The sequence below is a fragment of the Mesoplodon bidens genome (genome assembly GCF_964165515.1).
Source record: "Mesoplodon bidens genome assembly, chromosome: 15".
In the NCBI taxonomy this organism is placed as follows: Eukaryota; Metazoa; Chordata; class Mammalia; order Artiodactyla; family Ziphiidae; genus Mesoplodon; species Mesoplodon bidens.
Genome location: NC_138171.1, coordinates 69,586,024 through 69,599,259, shown reverse-complemented (window position 1 = coordinate 69,599,259; position 13,236 = coordinate 69,586,024). Strand labels below are relative to the sequence as shown.

General features: G+C 44.9%; 1 protein-coding gene across 1 annotated transcript in view; it reads right to left on the bottom strand.

Annotated features, from left to right (window-relative positions):
- The window catches only part of CFAP61 (cilia and flagella associated protein 61), a 249,094-nt gene that overhangs the window by 62,976 nt on the left and 172,882 nt on the right, over positions 1-13,236 (bottom strand). The window contains exon 21 of the mRNA XM_081256391.1: positions 7,482-7,656. Within this exon, the coding sequence (XP_081112517.1) occupies positions 7,482-7,656 (175 nt within the window). The remainder of the gene's footprint in view (positions 1-7,481; positions 7,657-13,236) is intronic.

Genomic DNA, 13,236 nt, shown 5'->3' with positions numbered 1-13,236 from the left:
AAGATTTTTATTATTAATGTACGTGTTTTGGGACAAATCAATCTAGGTATAAAAATATGATTACTTACACTTATCAGAGTAATGTTACTAGCATGGATGGGGTGGAACTAGGGCTTTTGAAGCCCCCTGGACTGGGCTATGCTTGTGGTTGTACCTGGGCCCCAGCAGAAGGTCCAGCCCCAGGCAGGTGAGGTCCCTGCAGGCCCGAGGCCGTCTCTGCCTTGCCTTCCTTGCATCGGCAGTCTACACTCCCTGGCTTACCTGGGGGAGGAGAGGCCTTCGGGCTCACCCTGCCCACCCTGCCCACCCTGGGGCCTCACACAGAGCCTGGACTGCAATGGGTGTGACAAAACGTTTCCCGACCAGATGCACGGATGAGTGTTTGAGCTTTATCAGCTTGCTGATCCAAAACTAACTGGGCTTTCCTTTTGTGCCCTTTCAATATTTACTGCAGAACACCCTCACTCTGGCCAGGTTTTCCTACTACATATTTCGACCGGGTGTTCACTATTAAGTTGGCACTGCAAGACCAGTCCAGCCACAGGATGGGTTGTATACCTGAGATTTGTAACACAGAAACATGTTAGATCTGGCTATTAGGTTTCCCTTCTAGCCCACGAAATCCTACACGATCCTAAATGTAACCAAAACTGTGTGTGCCTCCAGCACAACAGTATAAAATAATACTCCTGCCATGTTGGTGCAGTTTAAACCAAGGGACCAAGGATATTTTCCAGGGAGGTGAGCCCTTGTGTAACTATCACGCTGCGGACAGCTGGGTGAATTTGGGGCCAAATCAAAGAGGGAAGATGGAGAGGGAAGGAAACAGAGAAAGAAAGGGAGGGGGCAGAGAGAGAGAAGAACCCAGAATGCCTCAGAGAAATGGCTGGCTGAGTTAGAAGCAAGCAAAGCAATTATACTCCAATAAAGATGTAAAAAAAAAAAAAACAGGTGAGAAAAGTGGTTGTGAGGTGGGGGAGGGGTGGGGGAACTGGGCCGTGAATAACAACACTGCAAAGGGCTTTGTAAGGGCGACGCTGGCTCTGACAGTGTGTCCCAGTCCGAGTGGACCACGCGGGTGGCTGGGGTCCTGCTGGCGCAGAACATCCTGACGGCTGGTGGAGGAGGGGGGGCAGCCTCAGGGTATGTGGAACCCACGGCATCTGTCATCCACAGCGGGCTTAAGAGGTCAGACAACCCCAGTTCATTAAAGATTCATTCAGCTCATGCATTTCCACCACTTAGGTACTCTGTAACTCACGGAGTCTTTGCAAATATTTTGAAGGAGGTGACACATTGCAGGGGCTTCCTTTATCTTGTTGGGATTTCGCACATATTCTTTGGAAGTTTCTATGCCTATGTGGAAGAAACAGAGTGGCAAAGCTGAGGATTTCCCCCTGGATATCAGTTTTATGCTAAGAGATCTGGTCACTGTCTTCTTCGCGGCAGCTCAGTTTACTTAACAGATAAGAAACAACCAGTCTTTGCACTTGACCTGATGGGTGGCAGAGGGGAAGTGGTGGGCGGCCCTACTTTGAACTGGCAAATGATAACTCATGATTCGAACAGTCTGGGTGGATTTTCAATAGGGGCAGTGGAATAGAACTATACCAGTTTTCATGGGAGGCCGATCTTTGTTGCTCCTTCTAGGGGATACATTATGCATTACTGAGAGTACAGAGCAGAATCGGAAGGCAGAGTACAAGGAGGGCACGGTGGTGAAAAGACGACCTTGTGAAAGCCCCTGGAATTGAAGTTGGCGGGAAGGAGCACCCAGTCTCTCTCTCACGCTCGCCTGCAAGGACCTTTGGGACAGAATGTGCAAGGGAGCTTCCAAAGGAAAGAGGGGCCCAGCTGGGGGGGAAGAGGGGGCGTGATGATTCCTATCACCACCTGGGTGAGCCGTCACTTCTCCACCTCAGGCTGAAAAAGCACTAAGACCAGCCGTCTGAAATGTTGGCATGAACGTAAAGGTGATGCTTTTGCTTTCTGATACCCTCTTGTTGAAGGTGTAAATGAATACACCAGCAACTCTGATTGTGTGACCACCAAAATAAGGCAAGCCCGCACAAGATGTAAAGAGGAAGGATTTTCCAGGAAGGAAACCATCACTTGGAAAGGAGAAAAGGGAAGGATTTTCCGATCTGGCATTCTGGCCAGGAAGTCACATCTCAAGAGGATAAGAAATAAATTCAAGATTTATGCACATAGATATTAATAAGAATTTTTCTTTACAGTTATTGCATTTTTAAGACCAGAGAAAATAAGAATTATATACTACATTTTATAATGTACGCATTTTAAGTTATTTTATTATTGTATGTATATTTACATATTCCATTGTATTTTAATGAAGAATTATGGTTCCTTTCCACTTCAAAAGAAACAGAGATTATGTAAGATCAGAACAGGCCCATGAGAAAAGTTTTATTATGCTCTCCAGAAAACTGAGGACAGAGAGGTTAAGTAACAAGCTCCAGGTCACACAGCAGTAGATGGTTCATCAGAACTCAGACCTGCCAGGTCTGATTTCAGAACCAGTGCTCACACCACTGCACTATATTTGCAGACGGATATATAACATGTTCTTTAAAAACCCCTCTAATCAGCATTGTATCTGTATTATTAACTTTAGGGAATAACCAGATAATGAAAGCATTTTAAATAGATACCCTAGAATATTAATAAACTGTGAAATAAACACACACTTAAAAAACATATTATGTTCATGAATAGACCGTTAAATACTCTTTTTACTTTTTAGACGTCAAAGCATAAGATTTCTATGACACGTCTCATTTTGCTCTGTCAAATAAAAAGGGAAGAATATATTAGATATAGCATGACAAAGGCTTTGTTCGGTGATTCATGCACTGGAATTTTAATGTTATACTTTTCTTACAAACATGCTTTTAATAAGGCATAAAGTGTATTTAGCTAAAGATGAAAATAATTGATCCACTTCGGGCCATCAAGGCGGTGTATTTTTTTGTACTTTACTTTCATCCTACTTTTCATTTTCATGGAAAGTACAGAGGTAATAGCAGATGAATTTCAATTAGTTTCAATTAATGCCATAAACTGTTATAATGTATTAGGTTGCTAGGTTCTATCTGAAACCCCCCGCCGCCCCCGGCTAAACCCTCCAGGTTTTTTTGCAGTTGAAAGCCAGTGATGTCAGCTATTCTCCAGGATACTGGAGCAGTTCTAATAGTTTAGGATAATTTACATCTACCAACTCATCCAACTCCAGAGACCAATAAACAATTTCCTTCAGACTGGACTAATTCCATCACAGAACAACTGTTTCTCCTTTGGAAGCAGAGGAAGACATGATAAAACAGAGACAGGGGCAGGGGAGAGTGGTGATGCTTTGGGGGAGATAACCTTGCATTTTCAAGGGGCAGCAATTCAGAGGAAAGCTAACCTCCTCCTATTTAAAAAAAAAATCCATTGTTTCTGCTACGTAGCATCCTTCTGTCCTTCTAGAACAATCCCTCCACCGTCCTCGGCAAAAAGCCCCTCCTCTCGAGTCTGTGTGCTTCAAAGTTAGGCCTGGAGTTTCCCGGGATTCGGGGTGTGATTCCTGGAAGGACATTCGGCCCAATCCCAGCCCGTGAGACACAGGAGTTTTTTTCTCAGGCTCTTGGGAGAAGGGCCCTGTCCTCAGCTCCCTCCCTCCAACCCCAGCCTGAACTATTGAGAAAAAGGAAAATTAGCACTGAGGGAGCAAAAGCTAACTATCATGAAAAACGTCCACATTCTTTCTGGTGTTATTAGAAACCAAGGGCTGACAGGCGGAGCGACCGTAATGGATGCGGGAACAAAGCCCTGCTCCTCGTTTTCATGAAGTGCCAACTTCCAGTTTCCAGCTTCAAATACCATCAGCCCATAACTGACTTGGAAATAAGCTAGATGCGGCGGTGCCAGGAGGACCTCAAATGGATCAGAGATGGCTGCTTCCATCCCGCCCCTGCCTGAACGGCTGCCCCGCTCCAGCCCTGACCCATCCTTCCCCGAGGGCTTTCTCTCTGCCGCCCTGGGCGCCAGAGATAGGAGTTCGCCTTCCTGCAGTGCTGTTTTGTACACAGCATCACCCCTGGTTCCCCAGCCTCTAAAAAGTAACCAGTTAAACCTGGACTCCCCTGGACCCTCCCCCTTCCCCTCCCACTGCTGCCCCTCACGGAGTCTGCCCGGCCTGAGTTGTTGGGTCATGGTCTTTGGATACGAATCAAACTCCCCCAACCTCTCTCTTCCTTTGCTTATCCTGCTCTTCTTCTTCTTTTTTTTTTTTTTCAGCAATTTCAGTCTTTTAAAAAATTTTTATTAAAAATTTTTTTTTATTTTTGGCTGTGTTGGGTCTTCGTTGCTGCGCGAAGGCTCTCTCCAGTTGCGTCAAGCGGGGACTATTCTTCGTTGCGGTGCGCAGGCTTCTCATTGCGGTGGCTTCTCTTGTTGCAGAGCATGGGCTCTAGGCGCGTGGGCTTCAGTAGTTGTGGCACACGGGCTCCGTAGTTGTGGCTCGCGGGCTCTAGAGCGCAGGCTCAGCAGTTGTGGCGCATGGGCTTGGTTGCTTCGCAGCATGTGGGATCTTCCCAGACCAGGGCTCGAAGCCATGTCCCCTGCATTGGCAGGCGGATTCTTAACCACTGCGCCACCAGAGAAGCCCCTATCCTGCCCTTCTTTAAGGCTGAGCTCAAATCCTCCTTTCTTGAGGAAACCTTCTCTAAACTTCACAGCCTCCAGGGCTCTCATGAAGGTCATGATGCCTCTCTACAACCAGACTGGTACCTGGTGTACACAGCTCCCCATCTTTTGTGTAGAGACTGTGCTAGGCTGCACCATCACCAGGATGGCAGGGTCTGAGACCTACACCCTGGAGAAACAACCCTATCACATGTAGCAATAGTATTAGTAAGAAGGCTAACAACAGCCCATATGATTGAACTCCTACTGTGCTGCCCTGAGCTGGACATGTAATATCTTATCTCATTTAATCCTCATAGCAGCCCATGTGAGGAAGATATCTGGAATGGCACTAATTAAATTCAAGTCTGAATATGACTCTAATTATGGAAAAACTACAAAGAGAAAGAGCTTCCTCAAGGCAGGAGGTTAACATTTTTCTTTCCAACTTTTCTTATAGTCATTTGAAAAGGGTCACTACCCTAAGTCGAATGAACTTGGCTGGGTCTGTTTCTCAGATGCCTCCCAGAGCCTAGGCCCAGCATCTGAGTGTTTGGACTACCTACCTGGGAGATGCCCTGCCCTGGGGGTATCATTAAGCACTGGACCTGGGGAAAACAGCCTACTTTTAGGACAAGAAACTAATGTCTATAAACTCCCTAACCTGGCCGTTCAGTGGACAAAAGCAGGCACGCAGGGGTTTTATGCAACGGTTAATGGGAGACATTCTTAACTCTTGCAAAAGCATTTATTTCCCTTTAGGTGGGCACCAGAGTATCACCATCTTCGACCGCTAGTCAAGGCAACACGATAGCTGGATGCTATTCCCTCACCTGAAAACCAAGAGCTTCTTACATTGGAATTTCTAAGTTCTCTGCCATAAGCATTCAACCTTAAGAACTTGCATTGCCACGTTCAAAGGCCCTTTTCTTGGTCAAAAGGCTCCTGAATCCTAACGTTCAAAACAGCCAACAGTTCGATTAAAACACTGCATTATAACAGGACTGGGCACATTCCTAAGACATAATGTATATTTTGTATTGAACCATTGGCTTTTGTGCTTTCAGCAAGCTTAAGTTACAATTTGAGGTCTGGACTTGAAGAAATGGTAATGAGTTGTCACAAATTGTATGGATAAAAGCAAAGTTCTGCAAACTATGACTCATCCCCTATTTTTGTAAATAAAGTTTTATTGGAACACAGCCATGCCTATTCATTGACATATTGTCTGTGGCTGCTTTCTTGCCGTAGCAGCAGAGTTGGGTAGTTGGGACAGAGACCATATGGCCTGCTAAACCTAAGATTTTTACTACCTGGCCCTTTACAGTAAAAGTTTGCTGGCCCCCAGATAAGAGAATTCCCTAAGTGTACTTAGGTCATAGGGCAATGATTAAAGAATGACTAAAATATTGAAACAGGTTTAAACACATACAGATGCAAAACTGAAAATAATACCAAGTTTTAATGCAAAAATTAAAATATTGAATACTTTGACAAGTTTTTATTCTGGGTCCCCAGTATATATCTATATATCCCACCTCTGCCCAAAGGTTCCAGACCCAGTTGGTTTTATGGGTGATTCCTGTCCAACTTTTAGGTTATACAAAGTATTTCTGACCCACCAAAAATATGGAAAACTTCCCCAAAACACTTTATAAGACTAGCATACCCTTGATTCCAAAAACTTGCCAAGTAAAGCATAAAAGAGAAAACAGGCCAATCTTACTCATGAGTTTAGATGCAAATAGCCTCTAAGTACTAACAAATTGATTTCAGCAATGTATCGAATATCCTTTGATACCTATTTTTGATTTTTAATGAAGTAAATGTAGAAACTTGACAAAAAGTTAACTAACACCTAAATCTTCCACCAAAAATCGGAAGAAACTATATTTAATTTTAATATATTAATTATATTAACTAACATAATGAAATTATATTTAAACAAATACATTCAATAAACTCATATATTTAATTTTATATACTGATCTCCACACTCCAGTCACTTACTGATTTTTCCATCCCGGGACTGAATCAAAGGTCTGCGTTAGAAGCCCAGCCCATCCCAGGTGGTTGTATAACCCAACCAAGTCCCTGATCCTCCCTGTGCTTTCGGTAAACTGAAGGGGCTGCACTAAGTCATCTCTAAAACTTGACTCCCCAGGTTTCAATTAAAGACAAATAGGCAGCCAGGCCCTGCTCTAGTTATTCTACTAGTCAAACAATTTCCATTAACCCAAGCAATAGAGAGGAAGATGCTTGAGAAAACAATTTGTACAAATGTTTTACTCTCTCATTTGGCTTCAGGAAGTGGCAGGCAACTCGAATATGTTCATTTGTGGGAAGGACTGTGCAGGCAACCACAAAGGAGAACAATGGGTTGTGAAAGAAAAGAGCCCTTCCAACTCAGACCTTTCTTTTTCTTCCGAGGTCTTTTCAGCTTCACAAAAGGAGTCATATTTTCCATATAATTGCTAAACATGTTTGCTTATTAAATTATTCTTTAATTAGTTAATGACTTTAGCCATGCTTTGCTCTTTGGATATTCATTTTTGTGTAATAAAATAATTATAGATAATTAAACTATCTCAAGCCTTTTTCTTTCCCCTAGAAAACATGCTGGGTATCCAAAAATGACAAGTTGTAAATTAATCTGGAAAACAAAGCATGGCAGATGAATGATTTGGTTGGAATTAATTAGGCACTAATTATATACTGGAACTAGACGAAGAATAAGACTCATTATAAAGATAAAATGCTGTTCTGAAAAGATGCACAGTTACCAGCATCCTTACCTTCTGCAGCAATGGAGTTGTTCCTGATCCAAGTCAGGGCCTTCAAGCAATCTTCTTCGTCGTTGAGGGTGAAATGATTGCAGGGAACTGGGCCCGTGTACTGCTGCAGACTGCTGTTCAGAACTTCTCTGTTTGTCGGGTGTTGACTAATGTCGGCCCCTGTAGGGCGTGGGACCTGAGATACGTTACAGAGAGATGCTTATTTCAGTGGCAACAGGTGAAGCACTCACAAGTAATGAGTTAATTCATTGATTGATTGATTAATTTATTAAAATAAACAAAGCAATACCCAGTACAGGTGTGCCTTTTGCTGTCTCAAGATAAAATCAGGTCTTAATTTAAAAAAAAACCAAAAAACAGGTGAAATGACCACTTGGAGCTAATTCTCAGAAGGAGCTGCCCTGGTCATCCGATGCTGCGTAACAAGTTATTCCAAGGCTCGGTAGTGCAAAAAACCCCATTCAATAGGCTCACAGATTCTGTAGGTCAGCCATGCAGCCAGGGAATGGTGGGGGACAGTTTGTTTAGCAATGTTGGAGGCCTCAGCTGGGAAGACCTGAAGGCTGGGGGTGGTGACCTGATGGCCGGGGGCTGGAATCACCTGGAGATAAACTCTCTCAATCCTTTTTCTTTCCCCAAGAAAACATGGTGGGTATTTAAAAAGATGACAAGTCATCACTCTATGTCTAGCAGTTGGTGCTGGCTGTGATCCCAGCTGGGATTGTCGGCCGGAACTCCACGTGGGGCCTCTCCCTGTGGCCTGAGCTTCCTCACAGCTGGTGGGCCGGGGGGTTGAGTTCCGGGGCTCATGTCCTGGGAGAGGGTAGCAGTCCAGCGAGCTCCACATTCTTCTCTTCCCTGGTCCTGAGAGCCCAGCAGGGCCTCTCTTGCCACGTTCAGTCACAGAGGTCCTCACAGAGGCCTGGCCAGGGTCAAGGGGAGGGAACCCAGGACCCTCTTGTTCCTGCAAGGGGGGCGGGGCCATGGAAGAGCACGTAATACTGGATTTGATGTCACTGTTTTGGGTAAAAACAATCTGCACTGAGGAAATTATATCAAGGGACTGAAATGCAAGCACGTAGAGGGTCTACCCACAAAATGAGGGAAGTGGGCTACTACTTACTTGTGAAAATTATAGGATTATCTTTCACTTTGTCAAAGAAGTGCTCTCTCTCTCTCTCTCTCTCTCAACACTGAGCCCTCCCAGTACAGCTCCTGTTCCCTCGCTTTTGACATAGACATGGGTGAAGACAGACGCTTTCCTCTGCTGTAGGAAACCCAATAACGGATGATGGCCAACTCTTGTCCTTGGTGTCCAGGATGCTGTGACAAGCTGGACGCCCTGGCCAGAGTGTTCAGCCATGACTCAACTCCATCTGGTCATTGTCAGGGTAGAGTAGGGGTTCAGGGTGGCCAGATCTGATCGCTCAAGAAATGCCAGATACTTGGGTTTTTTATGTGGACTCCTGATTTGTTCATTACTTTGGTTCAATTAAAATCGAGCAAACAGACACCATCGTGGAAGCCAAGTCAAACGGCACAGTGGGGCGGGTGTGCCCAGTGGGCCCCCGTGCTGCCCCTCCGAGGTTCATTTGGCGGCAGGTGGACATTATGGGAGATAACGAGGCCGGAACCTAGGGCAAGACTCCCAGGCAGTTCGGCTGCTGTTAGAGGCCCCGCACCAGCCGTCCTGCACATTTGTGGCGTGAGGCCTAAGGATGTGAGGCCAGACTCCTTCTACAGCTATGAAGGGCAAAACATTCACTGGCAGCGGAGACTAACACGGGCTCTCGGGAGGCTCCCCCTCCCCGACAACCGCGGGCAATGCCTGCTGTGCTGGGGGATGTGAATGCCGGCTGGTGCCGGGACACGTGGGGCTTCACTAAACCCCAGATGACATTTAGGAAACTTTCGGGTATATCCTTCCTCAAGAGAAGTGGTAAAGCCTTGGCACACTGCTGTGATGTATTTAATTCAATTTCAGGCTGGACTAAAACAAAACACAAAAAACCAGAATCTATTTTTAAAGCTGGATGTCCTTTCTCCATGAACAGCCTGCAGTAAAATGATATTTAGTAAAAAGGAACAACCCAATAAGCTGTGGTCATTTGCTACAACTAAAATTGTGGAGGAAAGCTCTTATTAGCGATATAATTTATTTAGCAATATCACACTAAAATTTTGGCATTCGTATATTCATGGTTATCATAAAGCAGTCCACTGAGGGCTTTGGTGAATGGTTTAAAGTGCACAATACTGAATACTGTGCTTTGGAGCTTTGAAACTTTACCAGAACGACAACAAGCATTATAGTATAAGAGAAAATGAAACTGGGGTAACATTATACCAGTTTAGTAAATCATGCTTTAACAAGTCAGGAAAAATCCTTAGCAGGAAAAGGCAGGGCTGAAGAACAAACTGAGAGCCATTCAATTTATAAAACTTTCAATGACGTATCATTCCAAATAGTGGGTGTTCAGATGAAAAAACAAGGAAAAGAGGGGGGGAAAGAAAGAAGGTCAAAAACGAGAATTAGTTTGCTACAATCTGGAAATGTAACTGCATTCTGATAATCCATATAATTCTTCCATGCACTTAAATGGGTGGAGTTGTTTTTGCACATTTTTAACTATAAAGAATCAGAGAAATTAAAGGGATAATATATTTTCATGTTCGCACGGTGGCATTTCACAAAATAGGTAAAACTGGAGCTAGAATTTTAAATCCCAAAGCTAATTAATTTGTCCACACAGAGTTTAGCAAAACTCAGTACATCAAGAAGGATCTATGGGGAAAAATCATATTATGTCATCAACAAAAGGAGGGAGTTCAATTGGAGGCGTGGGCACATTTACTGAAGACACACCATCAGCGCTGGCTCCCCAAAGCAGAGCGTTCTCTACCACCACTGAACTGGCACTGACTTGTGATTGGAGGGGAGCAGACACTTCTCAACCATTCCAGATGATTTGGGACGGAGCATCACCTGCTGGTGGGAGCCCCTTGGCCACCCCGTTCTCCTCATGGCAGCAGGGGATGCTGGTGGCCTAACCAATATCCTGTCTCCCTTTCTTTCTTAGTAACAGACTCCTGGGACATATGCCCATTTGGAACATCTTCCAACTCATGACCTGAGAGGTCAAGAGAGATAAGCAGGTGTCCTTACGGGGGCAGGGGGAGGGCAACTCGAAAAGTCATTTTACTCTAGTCTTTCCTCCTTCCTGCTTCTTGCACATGAAATGGCTGGAACCACAGCAGTCACCACAAGATGCTGAGGATGGAAGCCACATTCCAAACATGGAAGAACAAAAGACAGAAGGGCCTGGGTTCTTGAGGACACCAGGAAGCCACCTTGCCAGAACTGAGGTTGCTTTTCTCCATATATATATATATATATTTTTTTTTAAGATGTTGGGGGTAGGAGTTTATTAATTAATTAATTTATTTTTGCTGTGTTGGGTCTTCGTTTCTGTGCGAGGCCTTTCTCTAGTTGTGGCAAGCGTGGGCCACTCTTCATCGCGGTGCACAGGCCTCTCACTATCGCGGCCTCTCTTGTTGCGGAGCACAGGATCCAGACACGCAGGCTCAGTAGTTCTGGCTCACGGGCCCAGTTGCTCCGCGGCACGTGGGATCCTCCCAGACCAGGGCTCGAACCTGTGTCCCCTGCATTGGCAGGCAGATTCTCAACCACTGCGCCACCAGGGAAGCCCCAGATATTTTTAAAGAGAGAGAAAAAAAAACTTAAAAAAGAACTGTTTATTTGACTCTAGCTATAAATGGTAAGTTCTAGAATTTGTGAGTTGTGAAGACTTTTAAAGCCATCCAGTGTAACCTCTGCAGCACATGGATGGGAGAGGGCAGGAGGGAAGGAGGAGGCATGGGGAAGGAGACAGGGAGAGAGGGAGGGAGGAGAGAGACAGGCAGTGGCGAAGAACTGGAGCCAGACCACCTGCACTCAAACCCTAGACCCTAGTCTGCCACCCTCGTGCGACCTTGGACAAGTTGTCTTGTCTGACCTTTGACCTCAGCCCCACTGCAGCTTGGTTCCCTCACCTGCGAAATGGGGGTGGGAGTGGCAGGGAGCTCAGGGTGTTATCACAAGGGTGACCTCAGGGAGCACTGGTGTGGTGCAAGGCCAGTGCTCGATCTAGGTCAGGTGCTCTGACCTCTCCTGCCGGTTGCCCGCTGTACCCGGGGGTCAGACAGTCCCTCTTGGTGGAGGCTCTGACCCTTAGGAGGTAGTTTCTTAGGATGGATGTGCGCTGTAGTCCATGGCTTCTGATGTCTGTCGTTATCTGCTCCCCGGGCCACAGTGTCTGAGTCGAATTCATTTCTACACGAACACTCTCAGCCATCGGACTCTTTGCCCCTCTGGCTAAACATCCAGGGTGACCTCTTATCTCTGGAGGTGCTTCAGCTGGTTCCTTCCCTTACGTGTGACACCAAGAAATGCACGTCATGCAGAAGTGCATGCAGGTGCACTTCTGTCCTGTGATACACTCTGTGACACAACCACATTGTGCCACATTACAGGCTCGTGACCTCCACGTCATCGTCACGAATTTCACCCTTTGTCAGGATCAGTGCTTTTTCTCCAGCTGATTCTGCTTCACCGGATATGACTATTGCTGCTGCTTGTAACAGCTGTTTGAATTTGCTTGACATCTTTTGCTGGTGCCCCTGGAACTATCTTTTCACTCTTAAACTCTGAGTGTGGTTTGTTTTGTATTCCTCTTGTATTTCAACGTCCCTGTAAAAACAGATCTTTGGTCTTGTAATGGGGGCAGTTTAAAACCATGACACTTGCTGTTACAACTGTTAGGTTTTTTTTCCTTATGCCATTCTGGTTCATACTTTCAAGTGTAAGCATTGTGGCTATTTTCTTTCTTTTCCTGCCTCTGGTTACATGAAGGATGTTTTCTTCCTTTTTATCTTCTCCAGTTTTTGAAAGGTGAATTTACTTAGGCTGCTCAAAAGCATTCTTTAACCTTATTTCCTCTAAATTTCCTCTAAGAGTCAAGAATGAAACATTGCCTTTGTGCTTCCCCATTTAGGACACTGCATAGTCCTCCTTGGCCACCTCTCTCCCTATTTTCAAGAACTTGGCTTTGATTAGATTACTTTAGAGTAAGATTCATTATTGCCCATCTTGGATTTATTCTCAGATTTATGAAAATGATTTGGATTACCTTTTTAATTGTTTGTGGTGTTGCCATGTGTCCTTTTATACTACTGTGTCCAGTTCTTTTCTGTCTCCATTATCCAGAGTGTGAATTAAAGACCACAGAAGATCTTCTTTCTCAGGCCTGGCCCATAAAGAACACTTTTTGCCATCCTCCAATAGGACACACTTAGGCGAGCATGTGATGACTGAATTGCCCATTTTCTTCAAAATTCTGAGCAGCCAGTTTCATTTTCTTAAACCACTGAAGGTTGGAGAGGTAATTTTTGGCCTTATTTGCCCTGCCTTATTTTTGTTCATTTTTAGGCAGGGTGGGGGGAGGTAATCTGCAATTTTTCTCTTGAAGTTTGTTCATTGTTTTCCCTATCGTTCTCATAGAACCAAAATTTCATCAGAATGTAACTAGCTGAGAAAATTCTTCCTTGATTTTGCCAAGAATGTGGTCAACTGGATGATGTTTTCAGGTAAGGAAAGTTTTCTTCTAGCATATCTTTATTGTCTCTATTCCATGTATTTGGGCCTCTTCTTTGGGAGAAGCACTGTCCAGGCATGGCCGCCACCTCTAGCGTATCT